Genomic DNA, 23,827 nt, shown 5'->3' on the forward strand with positions numbered 1-23,827 from the left:
GTGCTCATAGGATATTAAGTATCTGCTTACTAAAGGCCTTGAGTCACATGCAAAGAATCAATGGTCCCAGGGCTCTGCCCTGGTTCTGAAGGAAACATCTCATAACATTTCTAAGAGATCCAATATGTACTACTCTCTGAACATTAAAGAAGAGGTAACCCTCAAAGGAAATAAGAGTTGAAAGTTTAAGCCACACCTGCATTTTCTCTAGGAAGTACTATCTGTTCCATAGGTTTGGTGCTGGGAGAGTATCTGCATATAGAGCTATATATGCATACACCTGAAAAAAAAGCTATGAAAATGCTTGTTTCCAAAATGTTTCTTTTGTATCATAACAAATGGCACATAAGTTCAATCTCAAAATGCAGAGAAGACATACCACGCCATAGGCTTGCTGTTGGACCCAGTTGATATAGTCATTTCTTATATCTATTAATTCTTGTACTTCATGTATGTAAAATTTATCGTACTGTATAAGTTGTCCTGTTTTCTCATTTACCTTAAAAAAAAAAATAAGTGTGATTAACATTAAATTTAGCCAGTACTTTCAGTTCTTAAGCAGAAAAGAAAGGCTTTGGAGAGTTCTTTAGCTAGTTTTCTATGGAAACAAAACAAAACAAAACAAAACAATTATTGAGTGCCTACTATACATGCAAAATCCTTATCAAGTACTATGGATATCTATCTGTATTCAGTACCTCCAAGTCTAGAAATAAATATCTTTATAACACAACACACTATAAAATGTGTAAACCAGAAAATACATGGACTTCAAGTTGGCAGATAGATAGGACACCACACGTGTAGGTGGCTTTGGAGGCCAGAAGGTGGTGCAGATCCCCTGGAGCTGGAGTAACAGGCAATACAGAGCAACCTGACAATGGGTGCTAAGACTTGAACTCAGGTCCTTTAACAGAACCATCTCTGCAGACCCTGAATCTGTAGGATGGTGTCTGGATGGGGTGTAAAGACAAAGCAAAGCAAAGCTGCAGACTCCCTGGAGAGAGAAGCATGTACATAAGGAAAGGCAGTCCCTAGTTATGAGCACCACTGTAACCAAGTGACCTGGCTTCCTCATCAACACTGGTACAGTGAGATGTCTTCTGCCGATGTAGAGTAACAAGTACATATCTTTTTATCAAGCAAACTAAGAAAGTCTAATGATCTACATCCTACTTTGCAGAAAATAGAAAGGATAGACCAGTACCATATTAAGGATACAACCACAAAATACAGTCCTCATTGTGGAGCTTTCACAACACTCACCACAATTCATCAAAAAAAACCAAGGAAATGGAGATTAAAGGGTAAAAGAGGGTAGGGTTTTTCTAAATTGAAGGGGGGAGGGGGAGACTAGGGCCTATAAGATGGATAGGGGAGGAGGTAGGGGGGGTCTGCTACCATGCCAGACAATCTGACTTAGATTTCTAAACCCATGAGGTTGAAGTAGTAACACAATTCTTTCATGTTGTCTTTGGACCATTCCATGATAGCCAAGGCACCAACCCCACACAAAATGGATTTTTTTTTTTAAATTTTTTAAGAGACCAGAGAAATTCTAATGATAGGTAAAGAAGCTGCTCATGAAAGTCATCTTCCTGACTATAACAACGACAAATTCTTGCCCACAGAAAATGAAACAACTACCTTATTAAGAACACTGCAGATCAAGCTGGTGCGGTGGTGCATGCCTATAATCCTAGCACTCTGGGAAGCAGAGGCAAGCGGATCGCTGTAAGTTTAAGGCCAGCCTGGTCTACAAAGTGAGTCCAGGACAGCCAGGGCTACAAAGAGAAAGCAAAGCAAAACAAACAAATAAAAAACCACTGCAGATGGCCAGGCAGTGGTGGTGCACACCTTTAGTCCCAGCTCTTGGGAGGCAGAAATCTCTGAATTCAAGGCCAACTTTACAGAGCAAGTTCTAGGACAGCTTAAACACTTAAACTATATACAACTAAAGACATGACATTGAATATTTTAAATGTTTATTACTTTATGTGTATGTCTGGACCATGGGCATGTCTGGTGCTCATGGAGGGCCAGAAGAGGACGCTGGATCCCCTGGAACTGTAGCTTTAAATAATTGTGAACCACCATGTGATACGGGTGCTGAAAACTGAACCCAGTTCTCTTTAAGAGCAACAAGTGCTTTTAACCACTAAGCCACCTCTCTAGCTGCCTGGGAATATTTTTCAAAAGATGTATAAGACCCATGAAAACTATAAAACATTATAAAGACAATAAAGAGACCCAAGATTTAAAAACAGTGCGACTATGATCGTAAACTACAAAAGAAAATAAGACTTGACAGGAAATGGGGTTGGAGAGGATGAAGTCTGGAGAAGGTACTGTGTGGTTATGGCAGCCAGGAGGTAGAGGGAGATGAGTGTTGAAGACCATCCTAGTGTCTTCAACACCTACTGAGTGGAGGACAATATGGGCTACGTGCAAAAAAAAAAAAAAAAAGTTTAAGAATTCTAAAAAAAAAAATTATTTTCTTTAAAGATACTAAAGCAGTGGTAATAACTTTAATTCAACATAAATATTAAATCTAACTTCAAAAGGAAAGCAACAAAAGTAACTTTACTAACCATGGCCCCTCTTTCAAGATAAGTGAGTAAATCTCCATTAAAACCTTTTCTTGAGCTGGGGATGATGGTGCCTTTAATCCTAACATTCAGACAGACAGGCAGATCTTTGGGAGTTCCAAATCAAGCAGGGCTACACAGTGAGACTCAAAACAAGCCAACTCAGTAAACAAATAACCCTTTTCTTGGGGAGACCAGATGGCTCAACTGGTAAGGGCACTTGCTTTCTAGCCTGACTGGTCAGAGTTTGATCCTTGGGATCTACAAAGTGAAAGGAAAGACAATTGTCCTCTGACCTTCACATGTGAGCTGTGGCTCATGTATGCAAAATGAATGAATGAACGAACGAACGAACACATAACTTTAATAGTAGGCCATGGTGGCCTACACCTGGTAACCCCAACAAGAATGACTGACTTCAAGGTAAGCCTCTTCTAAAAATATTAAGTTCTTTGTTAGCCAGGGCTACAGGGTAAGATCACGTCTCAAATGAAAAACAGAAAATATCAATCTATCAATAAAACAATAATTAGAACCAGCTTTATCTGTTGCACCTTTAGATGAATACACTGTAATAAACAGCTATTATTAATTTTAAATAGTTTGAAATCTATGAAAATATAAACTCTTAAAATTGTAAGTTTGTAAGAGCAATAAATGCTAACTGCTTCAAAAAGAAAATTAAAAAAACAAAACAAAAAAAAACCCAAAAAACAAAGAACACCTCTTCCCCAAAGAACAAGATCAGTACCATGCCGATCTAAAAGGTAAGCTGAAATTTTAACTTAAAATTGTAGACTTTTACTTTTAAACCAACTCAAACTCTAAATTCCAATAATAGCTATCATTAAATCTTATACTACTTGTGTATATTATATTTCAATATTCTTACAAAACTAACTGCTTTTATTTTCAAAGCTATATTTTTAACCCCTTTCTTGTTCTAAGTAAAAACATTTGAGTTCTATTTCTGATTTTATGGGGGTAGGTGTGGGGAGAGGAAAAACTAACTACATAGCCCTGGATGCCTCAAAACTAGCTATGTCGACCTCAAAGTTCCAGATCTGCCTGTGTTTGCTTCTAGAATGCTAGGATTTAAGTTGTGTGCCACCATGCCCCAGACCATTTTTTCCAATGTTCTCATTTGGAATAAACCAGAGGGAAGCTGTTAGAGAACCCAAGTCCTACTTAATAAACAGAGATATGAAGTATGAAGTACTACCTAGCCATTTATGGATGTGTCCTTGCATGCTTTACTAAAAATGAAAACACATGCAATTATCAAACATGCACACACCCACAATGGCATTTTCACAGATACTCAGATTTGGTGTGTGTAACCCAGGATGGCCTTAAACTCATAATCTACCAGCTACCAAAGCAGCTGTCACTAGCCAGGTGCACACAATGTTCTCCTCTCCCTCTCGACAGGGTTTCCGGCTATACAGACTAGGGTAGCCTTGAATTTACAGAGATCTACCTGCTTCTGCCTCCAAGTACTTGGATTAAAGGCATGTGCCACCACCACCCAGCTCAAAATGTTCATTATTTGTACATATATAATCTTTCTAGATTATCAGCTCAAGAAGGGCAGAAATGATATAACTTTATCACTAATCTCTAATACCTAATATAATTGACAAGTATACAGTAGGCACTCAATAAATATTTCAAAGGAAAAGCAGAAATCACATGATTGAAGTTCAAAAAATCTGCAAATAATTTTTACTAAAAAGGTTCAGAATAAAATGCATAAACTCTGGTCCTAACGCTTTTGTTTCACACTGTAACTCAGGGTTTTGGTTGGGGTGAGTATAATGAACAGATGCACGTTCTTCCACCCATTCACTTTGGCGGCTCCTTGCCGCAGCCTCAAATGTCTGATAACTAGTAAAATGCACGCTACTGCGCTAAACATACCAAGTAAGCCCCATTCTTTTGGCACACTTATACTGTTACCATGTACTGTCTAAGAACTCAAAAATAGCTGAATCACTCTCCAGGAAATTTATTTGATTATAGATCCATTCCTGACAGTAGGTACCAAAGGTATTTTCCTCATGATGCCATTTAGAGCATTTGAAATGTTTTCCATTTACAAAGTTTTTCCAAAGGACATGACATATGGGAGGAACAAGCACATCCTCGAATGAACACAAAACAGTTTTCTTGTTCATACTCTTGCTCCTAGGTTAGGTGAGGGAAACAGCTGAGGAAGCTTCCACTAACCCTTAATCACTGAGAAGAGAGAAGGAATATATAACAGCTGTCACAGTGTGAGAAACACACATCCGCACACACAGGAGTGCACATGCCTGCCACAGTACATTTGGTCAGAGGACAACCTGGAGGAACGGTTCTCTTTCTCCACTATGTTAGTCCCAGGAATTGAACTCACATTTGGTGACAGGTTCCCCACAGAAGCATCTCACCCTCAGATATAAACGTCCTTGAAAAGCAACGTCTAAGCCAGGTGCAGTGGCCCGTGGTCCCAACACTCAGGGAGGAAGAGGTGGGAGGATCTCTGTGAATTCAAAGCCAGCCTGGTCTACAAAGTGAGTCTAGGACAGCCAAGGCTAAACAGACAAACCCTGTCTTGAAATACAAACAAAACAAAGCAACCAACTTCTGGTTGGGTTTGTTGAAAGATTAAAAAAAAAATTTTTTTTTTTTGGTATGTGACTGCTCTATCTGTATGTATAGCTGCATGCCAGAAGAGAGCATCAGATCCCATAGTGGTTGTGGGAAATTGAACTCAGGACCTTTGGGAGAGCAGACAGCACTCTCCGGCCTTCTGGAGAGCCTTCTCTCCAGCCCCCACATTTATTTATTTACAGTAGAGTAGAATGAAGTAAAGCTTTCTTCAAAGTAGAAGCATAGGAAAGATGACAGCTCCAAGCACATCCTGAAGGAGATGCCTGGACAAACAAGCATCATTCCAAGGCTGGGAATGTAGCTCAGTGTAGGGCACTTGCCTACCATGTAAGAGGCCTTGGATTGATCCCCCCTACATAGCGAAAAAGAAAAGGGCAGAAGAAATAATTTCCACTAACATTCTAATTTCAAATATATAACAACTTCAAATGAGAACCTAGTGTCTGTCTATCCCAAAAAAAAAAAAAAAAAAAAAAAATCAAAGTAGTGTTTTCTTCCCCATCCAAATAGCATAATGAAATCAATGACTTCAAGATGTGTAACAACTTAAAAATTATTTAACTTCGGACCAGCAAGACAGCTTAGCAGGTAAAGGCACTTGCCACTAGTTTGACAAGCACTGTCAAACACCTGGTGGAGAGGACTCCTACAGGTTTCCGTTTCTTCATGTGCACCGTGGTACATGCTCACTGGCACACACACAACACACGAAGACAAAAACAGTATTTAAAAGTTAGATAATTCAGCCAGTTGGTGATAGTATTCGCTCGCATTTAATCCCAGCACTTGGGAGGCAGAAGCAGTTGTATCTCTGTGAGTTTCCAGGAAAGCCTGGTTTACAGAGTGAGCTCTAGGACAGCCAGGGTTACACAAAGAAACCCTCTCTTGAAAAATAAAAATATAAAAAGAATATAAGCTCTGTAATTTAAATAAAATAGTAATCTTGAGAAACCACCAGCATATTTTATTGGTAATTGTTCACTTGCATGCACTAAAAATCACACTGATAAACAGCACGAGAGATTAAAACTTATTCTTTCAATTTCTAGCCCAAGCTTGTACTGATGCGGACTAGACATAGTTCAGTGATAAAGCGTGCCTGCCTGACTTGAGGAAAGAAGCCCTGAGCTCATTCTTAGTACTGCACACACACACACACACACACACACACACATATAAATAGCATACAAAACAACCCATCTAAAAACGTAAGAAAAGTAAGCCGACTCTAAGCCTATGTGCGTGCTTTAACGTTATATTAACTATGTGTGTGCACAGTTTAGGTGCTTGCAGAAGCTCGGGTGTTAGAACCCTTTGGACGTGGAGCTGCTCAAGCTACCTGATGTATGGGTTCTGTGGAAGCGCAGTATGTACAGTATGTACTTAACCACCTTAACCACTGAGCCATCTCCTGGGCCCCCCAAGTACATGTTGGCATGCTTACTAACAGCAGGGCTCTGAGAAGCTGATCTGAACTTCACTGTTACTTTTCTCCCCGAACCTTTTTGTTTTTTTCAAGACAGTTTCTCTGTGTACCCTGGTTGTCCTGAAACTCAATATGTAGACCAGCCTGGCCTGAACTCAGATTTACCTATTATACCTCCCAAGTGCTGAGATTAAAGGCACTGGCTACCACTGAATGGCTAGGTTAAGTTTTGTTTGTTTGTTGGAGGGGGGGGATTTTCTTAATTTACAAAAAAATAGCAACTACACAAGTATGTTTTTTTTAATCCCTTTAAAAATAATATATACACGGTGTACACATGATTATATACAGAAGCTTCTAATGCTGGATACTGTTGGCATAAATATTAAGACTCCACCTCCATTCCCCCTTTCACATAACAAGAAAGTGGATCCTTCAGGCATCCAGGAGGATCTAGTTTAAGGCCTGCTGGAGATGTATATACCATGAAATCCTAACCCCAAAACCAAAGGGTTAGACGTACCTCAGGTCAAGCATTTGCCTAGCATGTGTAGTTCAAGTAACAGACCTGGAGAGAAAGGGAGAAAAAACACACAAAAGCCCCCAAAATATTTGAGGAACACATACTCTGTTTTATAGACTTAAGTATTACCTAATTCTAAAACTTTAACCTTAAAAAACTGAAGATGGAATCTCAATAGGGCTCTCGATAGAGACTGAGGTTTCTGGGCTGGTAAGTCAGTTAGTTACTCAAGTCCTAGTTAGGACTATCAAAGTCCCTCTTCCCACCCTTTTCTTTGAGACAAGGTTATTCTCTGTAGTTCACAATGGCCTGGCATTTTGGTGATCCTCCTGCTTCAGCTTTCCAGATTGCTGGAATTACAGGCATCCCTTTCTCTTGAGATAAAAGACCCAGGCTAAGGAAAAACAGTATTCTTTAAGAGGAATAAAGATAAGCAGACAAGGAGTGAAAAAAGGATAATTAAGTAGAAATAAGGTCCAGCTGAAGAAGGATGGTTCATACAATAGTAGGGAAAAAGTTTATCAAAGAAAAGAAAAACAAAATTGATTAATCGCTTGACTCCTTGGCTATGACATTAGAAGATCTTCACAACTTCTGTATGGTGCACAATCAGGCCCTGATACGCTGCAAGAAAGTCTTGTTCTGGGGAATGACCTGTTTTCTTGGAAAGAAATTGCTATCATCTCTTTAATTGTAGCAACGAGAAGAGGGATTACTGCCTAAGAAACTTGGACATATTAAATACAAAAGGAAAAAGAATTCAGGAGGTTAAGTAGTGGAGAAAAACACCCAGGAGCTTCACTAAAAATAAAAAAGCAAAATAAATGATCCACAGGGACTCTTTGATACAGAGAAGATCTATCTCCTGTGTTCCCTTTACTGTTTACTTTAGTACTGAGCAAGAAGAGGCTGAAAGCATAAAGAAGCTGTATGGAAAAGATACTATACTCATATGGACTATGAACACATGCTTCTCCCTTAGGTCATGTCTCATCTAAGTAGCAACTCAAGAATACCAAATGGCATAACAGAGATATACCTACCAACTGTCAGGGATGACTCAATCCATCTTTAATGAGACAGCTGAGACTCTATTTCTTCTACAGTGTAAAGTGTACTATTTCTTACACTGGGAAAAAGGGCAGGAAAGAACAATAGGCAAATTAATGAATTACATATAGTTTCATTTTCAAATTAGTCATTTGTTTCAAATGAAACATTCTACTTTGATTGAGGCCATTAGTACCTGATACCAAAAGATTAAGTTTAAATGTTCATTATTACAAGGGCCCAGTCACTTTCATATGATAACCACTTATAACTAAAAATAATGTATCATTAAATTAACACATTAGGTTCTTTACAAGAAAACATAAGAATTCTAATTCATTAATGTGCTATTGTTCTGCCCAACTGTAGGCTATAGATGCCTAACAAAGTCAAGTAAATCCAAAACTACAAAAGTATAGGTTATTACTTCTTGTAAAGGAAATTATGAGAAACTACAAATAACTTCCAAATTTAATATATACTTTTATGCCATTCTATTATTAATGTTAAAATGAACATTATCAATCTGTTAGTAGGAATGGGGAAAGAGAAAAATAAAGGACTAATGGACATACCCTATGTAATATTTCTAAAACCTTTAATGCAGTATGAAGAAAACTGTTGAAAATTCTTCTTTCAGAAGGGGGAATGCCGATCTTGTAGAGTTTCAAAAGATGTACCACAACTTCCTTAAAAAGTTCTACTATCTTGAGGAATAGTGGAGGTTCAAGTACTGACCACCAGTTTTCTGTTATTAAAGGGTGAACATGCAAATAAAATGAATAAAAAAAAAATCAGAATTAAAAAAAACATACTAACTTATCTTCTAGAGCAGTGGTTCTTACCCCTTTGAACATTTCAGGAAGATGAATATAGCAATAATTTATATAACATCTCTAGGGCTTACAAATAACTTTCCTCACAAGATAAAAGATACTGTTCTTAAGAAACTCTCAAAAGTAAAAATAAAGTATGAAAGCCTACTGAATTCACATTCTTGGTATCTTAAATTATATTTAAATTCATAAATTATAATTAAAACTCATCGAAACACCTAATATTAAAATCAGTTATTAAGATGTTTTAGTATCAGAATTATTTTTTCAACAAAATACACCTTAAAATTATATTTTTCAAGTTTTTAAAAATCCAGGTTTTATTTTTCAACCTAATATATAAGACTGAAATATTGTGAAGTAACATCTTCACAAACCTAAGAAACGGGGAACTCAAAAACAGGAACTTAACGTGAAGCTGTAACCTGTACTGCCTTATTCCCGTTTATTATTTACAGTTTCTAACTAAAAACACCGCAATCATATGAAATGAGGCAGGAAGAATGTGAAACATTGTAAAGTGCGGAAGCAGCACCTGGCTTTTTCTAAACTGGCTCACTCTTTCAGATCCCATTCATTGCTTTTTCCACTCACCCTCAGCCTTAAAGTTCTTGCAGTGATTTTATTACTTCAATATATTTCAGTTCCACATACCTAGCAAACTTAGAAAGCAAAACACTGGATCAACCATAGCAAGCCAAGTATAAAGGCCAGGAGTTAGAGATGGATCCACACCATTAGAAGGATAAAGGTGAGCAAAGTTTAGACTAAAATACAGAGCAAAACAGAAACCGAACTGTGAACTCAGGATTCTTGTGCATAAGCAGAGAAACAAAATTAAACAAAAGGAAATTAGCAAGGGAAGGAACTAAGAGAAAAAAGGTTGATACTGGGGCTCAACCATGATTTAAAACCAATGTTATTCAGTTTCAATGGTTCTTCTTAGTTCTTTAACAGCAAAGTCACTCAAGACAATGAGGGAAAAAAATATGGGTAAGTTTTTAATTTTTCTTGATACTATCTCTGTGTTATACTGGATTAAAATTCTATATTTAACATAATTTTCCTTCAGTAACTTCAACAATTAGAATCAAACACCCAGTGGGGAAAAAGCCAATAAAATAGAAAAACATTTTCCATCTAGAAAAATGTCAAATAAGCAAGACAGTAAAATTTCAAACCGCAAACTAAAGAACTCATTAGCACTTTCACTTAAAAAGAAAACATTTCAGAAGAGAAATACTAAAATTCTTACCGAGTACTTTCAATGGTGCCTTTTCTAGATTCACAAGAGCTGTACCAAAGGGAATTGCTATTGTTGTGAAATTGTTGCAGTCACTCATCAGGGGACATTCTGGCAGAGTAAGATAAAACCTCAAAGCTTCAACATCAGGTAAGGAGCTAGTCAGTTTAGGGATAAGATTCTTTTCCAAACTAGCTGCCACCTATATTTTGATAAAAAGCAAAACCTACTTCATTTAAAACGAACGTACTTCACACAGATGCATATACACACATATGCACACATAACAAGAAAAAAAATTAAGCACTACAACAAACAAAAAAGAAGATATTTTTAAATGATGTGTGTTGGAGCACAGTGAAACTACTGTCTACACATTGCTAAAAAAATTTCAAAAAACCTTACTGCAATAGCAATTTAAGCTCTCCACCACAGTGGCTAATACAGCTATTAACAGACTTAACCAAAACAGTTAAGTATTTAGAGCCTACTACAAACATCTGAAAAGATTTATATATTGTTAACATCTAAACTGTAACTGCTTTAAAATAAAAAACTTTTAACTTTTTTATCATATAGCGTAAATCTATGAAACATGAGGTTAATTAGGTTGCAAACATAAAATAACATGTAAAAATCCAGCAGCTACATAGTAAATATACAATCATGTAAAAACAAACCTGCTGAGATATTTGAGGATGATCAGGTTGTATAAGTTTGTGGAATAAGAGTCTAGCAGCATTCATATCAACCCCTGAAAATTTGGTACCTGTTCTATAGTGATCATCATTGCTAAAAAAAGAAACAAGAGGGAAAAGTTATTTTCTTCAGTGTTGTAGCCATTCTACTGCCCAGGCTCCAGTAAATAATCTCCCACCTATGCTCATACAACTAACTACTAATAAACGCAACAGGCAGCACACAAACACACAAAGGAGGACAGGGACATACAGGGACTTATTGGGAAAAAGGGGTTCAGTGTGAGCGGGAAGGAAAATGAGGGGTTATATCATCAAAACACATTATGTACGTGGGTGTGTGCTGAAGTTTTTTAAAATTAAAAAAAAACCAATTAAAATAGTATTTTCATTTCTTTAATATATAGTTTTACAAGTAGAGATTAATTATTCAATTCTTTAATACACCATTCAATTCAATACATTTGAAAGGTTCAGTCACTCAAGGAATTGCCACTTACCTAACAGCTAAAAAACTTCCATTCAGGCAACCAGATGAAGAAAATGTTCCATCTATCTCACTAGAAATAAAATAAATGAGACAAATAACTATTTGCCTTTTGTTTTTAATAAAAATGTAAATGACAATTTAGACCTAGGGATGGTGGCACATGAGTAGAATCTGATCATTTGAGGCAGCAGAAGCTACAGCCTGAGGCCAACCTAGGCTTATGCAGTTAAGACTGTCCTCCATTTTAAAAAGAAGATGGGGCCAGAGATGACTTAGTAACTGTTTGCTATGCAAGCAGGAAGACTCAGGTTCGATCCCCAGGATCTATGTGTGGCAATGTGTGCTTTAATACTAGAGCTGGGGAGGTAGAGACAAGAAGATCCCCAAGGCCCAAGAGCCATCTAGTCTAGCCTAATCACAGCAATGTCTAGGTTTACTAAAGGTCTTGGTCTCAAACAAACAAAACGAAAGGCTGAGGAAGACTTTCAGTGTTAAGCAATGGCCTTTATACACACTCCCAAACATGTATCTGCACACACACACATGAACATGCATGCATGTGTGTGCGCACACACACTTAATGCTACAGATTGTGTTACTTCCAAGCTAACACAATCAGAATTATGTAAATTACTCAAAACTGATTACACAACACTAGACAATGGCATTAATTGTTCGACTTAAGCTTAAATGCATTCACCTTCAGCAGCCACTATGTCAGCATGGCTGGTAGTGTCTGCAGCAGGAGTGTGAAGTGACCTTGGATTCCCCAGCAATCACATAAAAAGGCTGGGTGTGGCATGTGCCTGTTAAGTTCAGTGGCATAAAAATTAGTACAAGGGTATCCCACGACTCTGAGCCCAAGGCCATGTCTCACTCAAAAAAAGTGGTGAGCGATGGGGGAACACCCAACATAGGCCCACCGCTTCCACTTGAACAAGGGAATGCACATCTGTAGACATCTGTGCACACCCACAAAACCCACACAACCCTCTCCACTACAAAACACACACACAAAACACACACACAACCCTCTCCACTACAAAAGAAAACTTTAGAAGATTTTAAAAACATCCACCCACCAGACAAGGTTTCACCATGTAGCTCTGACTGGCCTAGAATTTGCTAGGCAAACCAGGCTGTCCCTGAACCATCTGGCTCCGACTACAAAGGGCTGGGAATAAAGGCATGAACCAACAAGCCAGGCACCATCTTCAAATAATCTTTACATAAATGGAAAGAACTCACTTTTGCAAATTGGTCACCACATGGATACATAGAGCAGCATGTGTGCACTTACATACATACATGCAAAATAAATAATTTCTTTAAAAAAGGAGCACTAAGGCAACAGAAAAACACAGTTTAAACAGAATCTGAACATGCCTCTGTTCCACACTGTATCATCAGCCAGTTTTACATGTATGAAAGAACTAATGTTTTTAAGTGAGATCTTAAAAATACTCACTATGGAAACTCTAAGTACTTAATTTTTTTATATATAAATCATGAAGAGAATGACAGTCAATAATATTGAAATGAAAATTCTCAACAAAGGCTGCTCTATCACATAGGTTTGAAGTTGTGTATGTATGAGTAGATTGTTTCCATACTTGGCTATCTCCACGGGAAACCTTCCAGAGGGGTAGCTGAGCCACTTCTGAATCAGAGCTTCATTCACTGTCCAGATCTGCTTTGAAGGGTCAGGGCATCTAAAGTCATCTGGTGGTCCACAGCTCTACATATTAAATTAAAGAGATCAGCCAGAGGAAGAAATGGTATTTACAATACAAAATCAATAACCTGTATTGTTTTATCTATTTGTTTGTTTTTTGTTAAAGATAGAAGTCAGTTTCTCCTAAATAACAGAAACAAAAACTTAGTAGACAGCTTTGAGAAATAAATTGTTTTGTAGACTTGAGGATGGAAAAAATTAACAAAGACAACTTGCAACATACAGAAGAGGGAGGTAGGTTTCTAAAATTATGCCAACTTATCTTAGCTAACTAATTATTTATATGATTATATTAGTACCTGAGGACTAGAGTAATGTGAAAAGCTTTGATCTCCACCTGAGAAAATTCTTTTGATACAGAAACATTCTTCAGAATCTACAATGAAAAAAAATGTAAAACATTAGATTCCATGATTTAAATTTTCCAGAACATCAAATTTTTCCATAGGGATTGTCGATCATCTAACTAGGCTTCCCTCCCATTCATTCTAGGAACTCCATAATAAGAAATGGCTTGGCGGGCTGGAGATGCTCAGAGGTTAAGAGCACTGGCTGTTCTTCCAGAGGTCTGAAGTTCAATTCCCAGCAACCATATCGTGGCTCCCAATCATCTATGATGATATCTGGTGCCCTCTTCTGGCATGCAGACAGAACACTGTATACATAATAAATAAATCTTTCTTTAAAAAAATAAAAATAAAACAAAAAATGAAATAAATGGTTTGGCATAAATCATCTGATTACCTGGGATAAGACGGACCAAATTATGAACATGAAATGATTCCACAAGGCAAGGGGCATCACTGACAAGTTGGTAAAACTCCTCTACACAGGTGTAAGGCTGATCTCTTTAATTTAATGTAGAAGCTGTGGACCACCAAAATGACTTTAGATGCCCTGACCCTTCAAAGCAGATCTGGACAGTGAATCAGAAGTGGCTCAGCTACCCCTCTAGAAGGTTTCTTATTGCGATAGCCAAGTTTGGAAACAGTCAACTATAACCCCACACAAAACTGTTTCCTAGTCTGCATCTCATATTTTGGTTTAAACATAAATATAAAACTGTAATTCTTGTTTTTATAAAAAAATAGAAAAAAAAAATTAAAGTGGGGGTGGTAGAAATCCCAGCATTTAGTAGGCAACAAGAGAACTGTTGACCCTGAGACCAGTCTGGGTTACACATCAAAACTATACCTCAAAACAAACAGCAAACAAGAAAAAAAAATTCATTAAAAAAAAAAAGGAAAAATTTAAATATTTCTGTGTAAATACTTCATAATGTAAAACTATTTCTATTCAATGTCTATAGAACCGTGTGTCTCCACCTGTTTGGTTATCAACCCCTCTCTCTCCTGTTCTCCCAAATAAAAATGGCAAGGGTAGCACTATGAAGTATCACACATTAAAAAAACAGGCAACCTATTTCAATAAAGTTATTGAATATAATCTATTGAAGAAGTTACTGAATAAAGTCTAGTTATTTCCAAATCTAAGACATTTCTGTTTTAGTGTTTCCTAGGTCTCATGTAGGACCAGCCACCTCAAACTTGCTACACTGCCAAGAATGAATCTCTATTGCCTTGCATCCATTAAAGTTACTGTTGTGTGTACACTTGGCTTGACTTTTTGTTTTTTAAACGTGTGGCTTCTACAGAAACACAAACTTTTTTGAGAAAAAAAAATTATTTTAATTTTCGTGATTACTCCCTTATAACTAAGTAAAACATTGTTTCTTTAAAAAAAGATCCTCAGTAAATAATTGATTGTGTAATAGTAAAATACTATTTAAAAAAATTACAGTTTTGTTGTTGTTTTTCCCTGAGTGCCAGGATTAAAGGCATAAGCCACCACTGCTCAAATAAACATTTATACTTTTTTGTGCATTTGTGTGTATCCTGTGTCCACATATCGTGTGTGTATTAATGTGTCTGTAAAGACCAGAGGCCACCAGGCTCTTGAGTTGTGTGGTGGCAGACGTGGGTGCTGACAACCGGACGTGGGCCCCTCTAGAAGAGCATCAAGTGCTTTTAACTGCTGCTGAGCCATCTTGCTAACCATAGGAAAGTAGGTTTCATTTGCCCTAGACCACAATGATTGTACCAGTTCAAAAAAGATTTTCTTTCAAAAGTCACAAGATGTAACTCAGTAGTAGACCCTTTCTTACTTTACTCAGCCTGCTTTCTTACAGAACCCAGAACCATCAGCCCTGGGATGGCACCAACCACAGTGGGCTGGGTTTAATTAAGAAAATGCCCTTTACAAGGCTTGCCTTACAGCTGGATCTCATGGAGCACGCATTTCTTCAACTGAGTATCCTTCCTCTCTGAGGACTCTTGCCTGTGCCAAGTTGACACAAAACAAGCCACTACACCTGTTTAAATGGCTATACAGTTTTAGTTTTGCAAAATGAAAAGATGTCTATAGAGTGGCTACAAACAATGTAATTACACAACTACTTAATTTTGAAACAATTTAATTCGCAAATTTTGTATCACATACATTCCTCAATTCAAACCACCCCTTTTACTGGTATCCAAGTTTCTGTATTACCCACCCAACAAAAACATTTTTATTATTTTATCCAGATGCATATGGATGTAGATATATGCAACATAAGCATATGCATTTTTGGGTCCTGCCACGAGCCCAGGCCACACAAACTCAATGTTCCTTTTATTAACACCATCCTGGTAATTCAGTATTTTATCTTAACAATGCATCTTAAGAGTTCCTGTAAACACAGAAGCCTTCATAACAGAAGACCAACATTTTGGTAAGAGCTTTAATATATGTAGGACAGGTTAACCACACTGGCACTTACCAGTATCTTGCAGACATTGTCCACTATAAGAAAACCAATTTCCTTTTACAGTGAAGGGGCTTTTTCTGTTGCTTGTTGAACCAGTTCCTAACTGCCCATTACCACCAAGACCAAAGGAGTAAATTCGTCCTGAAGAAGGAACAAATGCAGAGGTATGCTGCCTAAAATAAAATGATAGAAAACTTCTGACTTAAGGTTAAATTCCAAAGGACACACTTAGAAAACTAAAAATTTACTTAACATAATCCTTCTCTTAAAAACTAAACTGGAGCTGGAAGAAGGCTCAGCGGTAGCTCTTTAAGCATGGGGATATGATCAGAATGCCCAGGTGTTTACATGGCTGTGGGTGCTTGCAAACTGAGCATGAGGAGTAGGGACATACAGGTTGATCCTATGCTCTTACTGAACATCCAGTTTTGCTGAAATAGTGAACTTCCAGCTCAATGAGAGTCCCTACACCTAAGGGCAATAAAGTACAGTGTCAGACAAGGACACCCAATGGTCTGTTCTAGCCTCTGAATTTGTGCCCACATATACAAGCAATAAAACTCAAATCATCTTAAAAAATACACCAAGAGCAACATTAACACCTAGGAATGGGGCTTGGATGTGACTCAATGACAGAGGGCTTGACTAGCACAGGTAAGAGCTTGGAATCAATCACTAGCACTGGAAACAAACATACAAAAAATAAAACTAGGAATAAGAGAATTTGTTTAATTTGATAAAGATTACTTACAAAAATAGCTGGGCACTTCGGTGCATGCTTTTGATGGCAGCACGTGGAAGGCAAAGGCAGGTAGATCTTTGTGAATTTAAGGACAGCCTGGTCTACACAGAGAGTTCTCTTGTAGCCAAAGCTACAAGGAGAAAACCTGTCTCAAAAAAAAACAAGACCAAACAAAAACAAAAACCTAAAAAAAAAAATCTATGGCAGATAAAATACTTAGTTGTGAAATACTGAATTTCCCCACAAAGAAATGGGAAATGTCCTGATCATCAGTACTTTAATGAACATTATGCTCCAACATTAGCTAATACATTAAGACAACTATAGAAATAACACACATAACAAACAGAAATATCAAAGCTGCAGATACAACTCCATACATAATCAACGCACATAAATACAACTACGCACATAAAAGTTTAACGAGGCAGCATTTTAAAGTAGCAATGTTAGGGGTGGAGAGATGGTTAGGCCGTCAAGAGCACTGACTGCTCTTCCAGAGGTCCTGACTTCAATTCCCAGCAATTACATGGTGGCTCACAACTATCTGTAATGGGATCTGATTTTCTCTTCTGGTGTGTATGAAGACAGAGCACTCATTAAATATTTATACATATACATATGTAAAGTAGCAATGTAAGTATGTCATTTATGGCAACAGTGTCAAGACAAAGCAAGAAAGTGAAATTTTCAAACATGGAACTAAAAGATTGCACTGGCAGAATCTAACACAACTACTGTTTGCCTTAAATAATCAAATTGCACTTGGGAATCAGAACCCTGATTTTTGTTTGTTTTTGGCTTTTATAAACTAATTTTTACCATTTTTTAAAATAAAAAATTATTTTTATTAATTAGTTATTCACTTTGTATCCCACCTATAGCCCCCTCCCTTTAGAGCCCTGTTTAACTCTACAAACAAGAGTTACAGGACAGCCAGAGCAACAGAGTGAGAGCCTGCCTTCAAACAAAACAACTTTTAAAAGACAGGAAACAGGATCTCACGTTTTAGGCCATCAGAGCTACAAAGTGAGCCCTTATCAAAACAAAGGCCCAAGTAAACTGAATTCAACATCGTACTAAAATAAAATGTACTATGAACAAGTATGATTTTTTTCCCTGTGGCCCAGAATACAGAAAGTGATCAATGCACATACCTACTTAAAACGAGAGAAAAACAAATGATAAACAACCTCCTAAAGACATGATCATCCAATTTGACACAGAAAAAAAAGAAAAAAGAAAAAGATCTGATGAACTTAAAAAAGACCTGACAATATGAAAAGACAAAATAGTGTAAGGAAAGCCAAAAAGGAAAAACCAACATTGAATGACATATTCAATGGTAAAAAGATTACAAACAAAGTAAAATGTCCTCTTTCTACCAGTTTTATTCAACACAGTCCTGCACCTCCTAGCCATGACAAGTTTGGCAAGAATAAAAAATAAAATGTATTCACATTGAAAATAGAGAAATTCATATCTATAAGCACACAGCATTATTGTATATGTACAGCATCCTAAAGTACCCAGCAAAACCCTGCTAGAAAAATTATTGGGACAGTTGGTGGTGACACACACCTTTGATCCTAGCACTTGGGAGGCAGAGGCAGGAGGATCCTTGAGTTCTAGGCCAGCCTGGTATACACTGGAGAGCTGCTTTTTTGTCAAGCTGCTGTGTTATTCAAAAAACATGTTCTCACCCGGGCCTTCACCTTGAGACAGAGAAAAGAGGAATTTTCGTCAAGTTTCTTAAAACTTGTTCCAAGTTCCTAAAAGCTTGTTTGCGTGACCTTGGACCATATCTACTATAGGACAGTAATTTTAGAGAAGAAGTCTGGCAGTTCCACTTTTCTTTTTGTATTGATGTGACTTGTTTTTGTTTTGCCTATAAAAAAATGAATCGTGGAATAAACCCATGCTGCAGTCTAACTGACAGCCCTCTCGTATGTAACTGCAGTGTAACTGACAGCTGATCCCGTGTGCAGTGTGATTTGTTTTAATTATTTTAATCCTCACCCCCCACTCAGGTACTCTTCAACTCTGCCAGTGGGCTCCACCGTCTACAAAATGAGTTCTAGAACAGCCAAGGCTAAACAGAAAAATTCTATCTCAAGAAAAATAAAAAAAACAATAAAAAAAGAAAACAAAAAACCAAAACCAAACAAACCAAACATAAAGCAAAGAAACAAAAACAAAAAGTAACAATAGAAAGTATTGAAAGCAACAGAGTAAGAGCTTAAACAGAAGAAGGCTACGCAAGCATGAGGACTTCAGTTCAGATCCCCAGAACTCATATAAAGAAGCCAAGTACAGCAATGTGTGCCTGGATGCCTATAAACTCAGAACTAGGGTACACAGGCAGGAAAACCACAGGGGCCTTGCTAGCAAATCAGTCAAGCCAACTGGGAAATTCCAGGTTCAGAGAGGAAGCCTGTCTCAAAAAATAAGGTGAAGGAGACTAAGGAAAACGTCTCCGGCCTCCATGCAAGTTAGACACCCACACAAAAACATAAAAAACAAAAACAAAACAAACTAATACATAAATAAATGGAAAGCTAATCTATGCTCAAGGACTGGCTCAAAAGATTCTATATTAGAATAACAATCTTAACCAAATTAAAGTAAAATTATACATATGTTCTATGTAATCTCTATAACAATCTAAGCGATGTATTTTTCAGAAACAGACACAATCATTCTAAAACTCATTAGGAACTCCTACCAAATCTCAAGGGATGTGAAACACTTAATACAATTTTTCAAAAAATATTTTATTTTATGCATATGATAGTTTTGCTTGCATGTATATACATGTGCCAAGTGCACGCTGTGCCCAGAAAAGGCAGAAGGGGGAATCTGATCCCCTGCAACTGGAGCTGCTGAACTGGTGCTGCTGACTTCTGCTTGAGGCCAGCCAAAAGTGCACAGCAAGACTGTCTTAAGAACAGAAAAACAAGACTGCTGGGCTCATACTTCAGGACTTTGAAACACAATTGTTGAAGGTTGGTCTGATGCTGGTCCTCAAGATCTGATTAAACCTATCCTTGCTGTATAAACCTATCCCTGTTGTGTAAACCTGCCTAAGACACATACTGACTGACTGATTAAACAGCCTGTATCTGGGCAGGGCAGAATGGGGTAGGCATGGCTAGGTTGCCAGGCTTCTGGAGAATCATGGGAGACAGAAAGGATGGGAAGAGAGGAGGAAGGAGGGTACCATGATAGGTTAGCGGAGGGGAAAACAAAACAAAACAAGAACACAACACGTGGGCTGATAGGAAGGACTCCAATAATGGCGTGAAGAGGCCCAGACAAAGAATATAAGCAAGTACCATGGGATTATGAGTGGAAAGTAGACCAGATGAGGAGGATTAAGGAGGATGGATTTGGATTCGGGCTGGGAGATGAATGGTGAGGTTACTGAAGCAGCTTAGGTGAAATATTTGCCTGGCCCAACGTAAATAAGACAATTATAAAATCTAACAGGTGTCTGTGTCTCATTATCTGTGATAGCAGGTTAAATAATACTACCATGATAATCTTACGGCTGACAATAAACATTATATAGCCCAACACTTTTTTATATTTACAATACACAATACAAAGTTACAGTAGCTAAAACTGTAGTATCAGCACACAAATCAATGGAACAGACGGCCCAAATTAAGTCCTAGAGTTTAAGACCAAATGCTTCTTGGCAAACATGTCAAAAATGATTAAATATAGAAAGAAAAGTCTTTTACACAAGTAATACTGGGAAAACTGGTAGGCTAGATGTAGAATAAAGTTGCACATTTATTGACATTTATTGAATACAAGAATTAAAATAGGCTGGGTGTAATGATGCGCACAAGTAACTCTAGTATTTGGGAGACTGAAGCAAGAAGACTGCTCCAAGTTCAAGGTAAGTTGGCTACATGGTGAGTACTAAGGCAGCCTGAGCTACAAACAAGATGTCTTAAAAACAAAGGCTACAGATGTAGTTCAGTGGCAAAACACTGTCTACTATGCACAATGTCCTGGTTCAATCCTTCAAAACAAAATAATATCCAAATATCTTAAAGATCTAAAAGATCTAAAAGCTAGAACTATAAAATTCTTGGAAGAAAACAGACAAAAATAAACACATTGGATTTGCGCAATATTTTCTCAAGTACACCATAGTCACAAGCAACAGAAAGACAAACTAGACTTGATGACATTTCAATTATATGTGTACCTAAACACACTATTACCCAGATACAATGGTTTGTGCCATTAATCACACCCAGCTATTAGAAAGTTTGAGAGAGCTAAGAATCATTTACATCCAGGGCTTTGAGTCCAACCTTGGCAACACAGCAAGCTTCTCTCTCTTTGAATCTCAGGTACTATCTATATCTTTTGACACAGGGTCTCTCACTAGCCTAGACTCACCAATTAGACTAGACCCTGGTCAGCAAGCTCCAGGAATTCTACTGTTTCTTTCTCATCATATCAAGTACATGTCACCATGCCCAACATTTTATAGGGGTTGTGGGGACTGAACTCAGGTCCTTATCCTTGTGCTAGCAAGGCAAGCACTTTACTACAGATAACCCCCACCCCACAAAGTCCAGAATCCCATTTATTTCTCTCTTCCTTTCTTTTTTATCTTTAAACAAATTTTTATGTTTTTATTTTATGTATAAGGGTGTTTTTGCTTATAGGTATGTCTAAGCATCACATGAATGCTTGGTGTCCACAGAAGCCAGAAAAGGGTGTTGGATCCCCTTGGAACTGAAGTTAGAAATGGTTGGAGACACCATATGTGCTAGTAATTGAACTTGGGTTCTCCAGAAAAGCAACCAGCATTCTTAAGTACTCAGCCATCGCTCCAGTTCCCAGGTTCCCATTTGTTAAAAAAAATGTGTTTCATCTGCATGCATACTTGGTACATGTGTGCAGCGATCAAGGAAGCCAGAAAAGTACAACAAATTCCCTGAAACCGGAGTAACAAACAGTTGTAAGCTGCTGTGTGGGTGGTGCTGGGATTCAAATCCAGGACCTCTAGAAGAGTTGTCAGTGTTCTTTAACCACCGAGCCGTATCTCCAGCCTTCCCAATCAAATGTTATGAGCAATTTTTTTCATCCACATGCAGAATCCTATTTTGCCCTTACAATTATATTACATGGTGAAATAAAGCTAGCTACTTATTTGAGAACATTTCATGCAAAATTGCTTCGGAAAACACACTGCATTTAAAAGTCTTCTGAAAGCAACTACATGATCAAAAGCCAAAATCCAAAACTGCCCCCAAATGTCTGCCATGCGTTGTCTCACAGTCTTCCCGGAGATTATTTTCATCCAGATTTTGGTTTTAGAAGAATAGCTCAGCATTTAAAGATAGTACTCCTGAATGTTGGCAAGGAAACATTATTTTGTGTAGGAAAGATCCTGAGGCAGCACATGAAGGGCTCAGAGGTAAGTAATGACGCAGCATAAAGGCCCACCTGACATGAGCATATATAAATACTTGCAAGGGGAAAGAATTTTCTTCAGCCACCCAGGGTTTGCCCATGTTCCTTTAAGAAACCAAAATTAAACTCATTGGTTCACCACTCAAGACTTAGATGGCAAAACTGTTTTTTTATGCCCTATCTAGAATGAGTACCTATATGGCAGCTCATAACTCTAACTCCAATTACAGGAGTCTGTTGTACTTTTCTTGCTTCCTTGATCACTGCACAAATGTACCAGATATACATGCAGATGAAGCACATTTACTTTAAACAAATGAGATGCTAGGGACTAGAGATTTAGTTCAGCACTTAAGAATACTGGTTGCTTTTCCAGATGATCCAAGTTAACACAAGAACAACCATAAGACATAATAAAATGAGTCTGGAAACACAGCTCAGCAGTTAAAAGCATTGGCTCCTCTTCCAAAGGACCCGGATTTAAATGCCAGCACCCACATAGGCTGATTCACAACTTTCTGTAATTCCATTTCTAGGGGATCTGACACCCTCACACAAACATACATGGAGGCAGAACACCAATGTAAATATAATTAATAATAGGAAAAAAATTTTAAAGATATAAGAAAATATCTGTAGACTATAGATAGAGACTAACATCACTAAGTAGTGGAGATAAACAATTCTAAACAACAACATACACCTATCAGGAAGGCTACCTGATAGAAAGCAGTGTTGGCAAATAAGAACACTTTGTAGAAACATAAAATGATGCCATTACAATGGAAAATGATGCAGTTTCTAAGAAACTGAAGCAGAATCACCATAAAACAGCTCTGTTAATACAACTCCTCAGTAGCTAATCAGACATTCAGAAGAAATATTTTACCTCAAAGTATTAGAACCCGAAGACAGTTTATTACAGAATCCTTTAAAAAAAACATGGATTTTTTTTCTTAGGCTGGGGAGGTCGGTGGTTGGTTTGAAACAGGGACTCCCTATGGAGCCTCCCAAGTGCTACAATTACAGGTATGTCATCACGCTCACCAGCTCAATAAGTAGACTAGAGACCAAAATCCTCTTCTTTACCACAGCTTACCTTCCACAAGCAATCTGAGTAACAATGCTTCCCATAAGTTCAAAAACTTTCCTGGGGTTTATTTCATGACTGGTAGAATTATGACCCAACTGGCCATAGCCTCCTGCTCCAAAGGTGAACACTCCACCTTCCTGCAACAACAAACAAAACAACTAACTTATGAGAAGCTCAACAAAAAACTAACGTTCAAAATATCAGCTGACTGTTAACACAGAGCCGATGCTTTCTTTCCTGTCTTAGAAATTAGATGATGGCTGACTAAAGAAGGTAAAAATGTCTTGAGACTGAGATAATTCAGTGTGTGGTAGGAGGGAACAAACCCACAGCTTAGTGCAGGTTAGGAAAGCACTCTATCATTCAGGCTATAGCTTCATACCTTCTTTTACTAAAAACTTTGTTTTCCAAGACAGGGTTTCTCTGTGTAGCCCTGGCTGTCCTGAAACTCTCTCTGTAGACCAGGCTGGCCTAAAACTCACAAAGATCCACCTGCC

General features: G+C 37.7%; 1 protein-coding gene across 6 annotated transcripts in view; it reads right to left on the reverse strand.

Moving 5' to 3' along the window:
• Herc4 (HECT and RLD domain containing E3 ubiquitin protein ligase 4) overlaps positions 1 to 23,827 on the reverse strand; it is an 88,985-nt gene that overhangs the window by 34,846 nt on the left and 30,312 nt on the right. For 4 of the 6 annotated variants that reach the window (XM_060369427.1, XM_021647748.2, XM_021647747.2 and 1 more), the window contains 9 exons: positions 23,337 to 23,467; positions 16,066 to 16,226; positions 13,544 to 13,620; positions 13,123 to 13,247; positions 11,520 to 11,579; positions 11,002 to 11,113; positions 10,334 to 10,523; positions 8,818 to 8,990; positions 380 to 499 (listed from right to left, as the gene is read on the reverse strand). In XM_060369427.1, coding sequence (XP_060225410.1) covers positions 380 to 499; positions 8,818 to 8,990; positions 10,334 to 10,523; positions 11,002 to 11,113; positions 11,520 to 11,579; positions 13,123 to 13,247; positions 13,544 to 13,620; positions 16,066 to 16,226; positions 23,337 to 23,467 — 1,149 coding nt within the window. Of the gene's footprint in view, positions 1 to 379; positions 500 to 8,235; positions 8,322 to 8,817; positions 8,991 to 10,333; positions 10,524 to 11,001; positions 11,114 to 11,519; positions 11,580 to 13,122; positions 13,248 to 13,543; positions 13,621 to 16,065; positions 16,227 to 23,336; positions 23,468 to 23,827 lie in introns of all 6 variants that reach the window. The other 2 variants (XR_002476804.2, XM_060369426.1) reach the window with 2 other exon arrangements.

Source organism: Meriones unguiculatus, chromosome 16 (assembly GCF_030254825.1).
Source record: "Meriones unguiculatus strain TT.TT164.6M chromosome 16, Bangor_MerUng_6.1, whole genome shotgun sequence".
NCBI classification, from domain to species: domain Eukaryota; kingdom Metazoa; phylum Chordata; class Mammalia; order Rodentia; family Muridae; genus Meriones; species Meriones unguiculatus.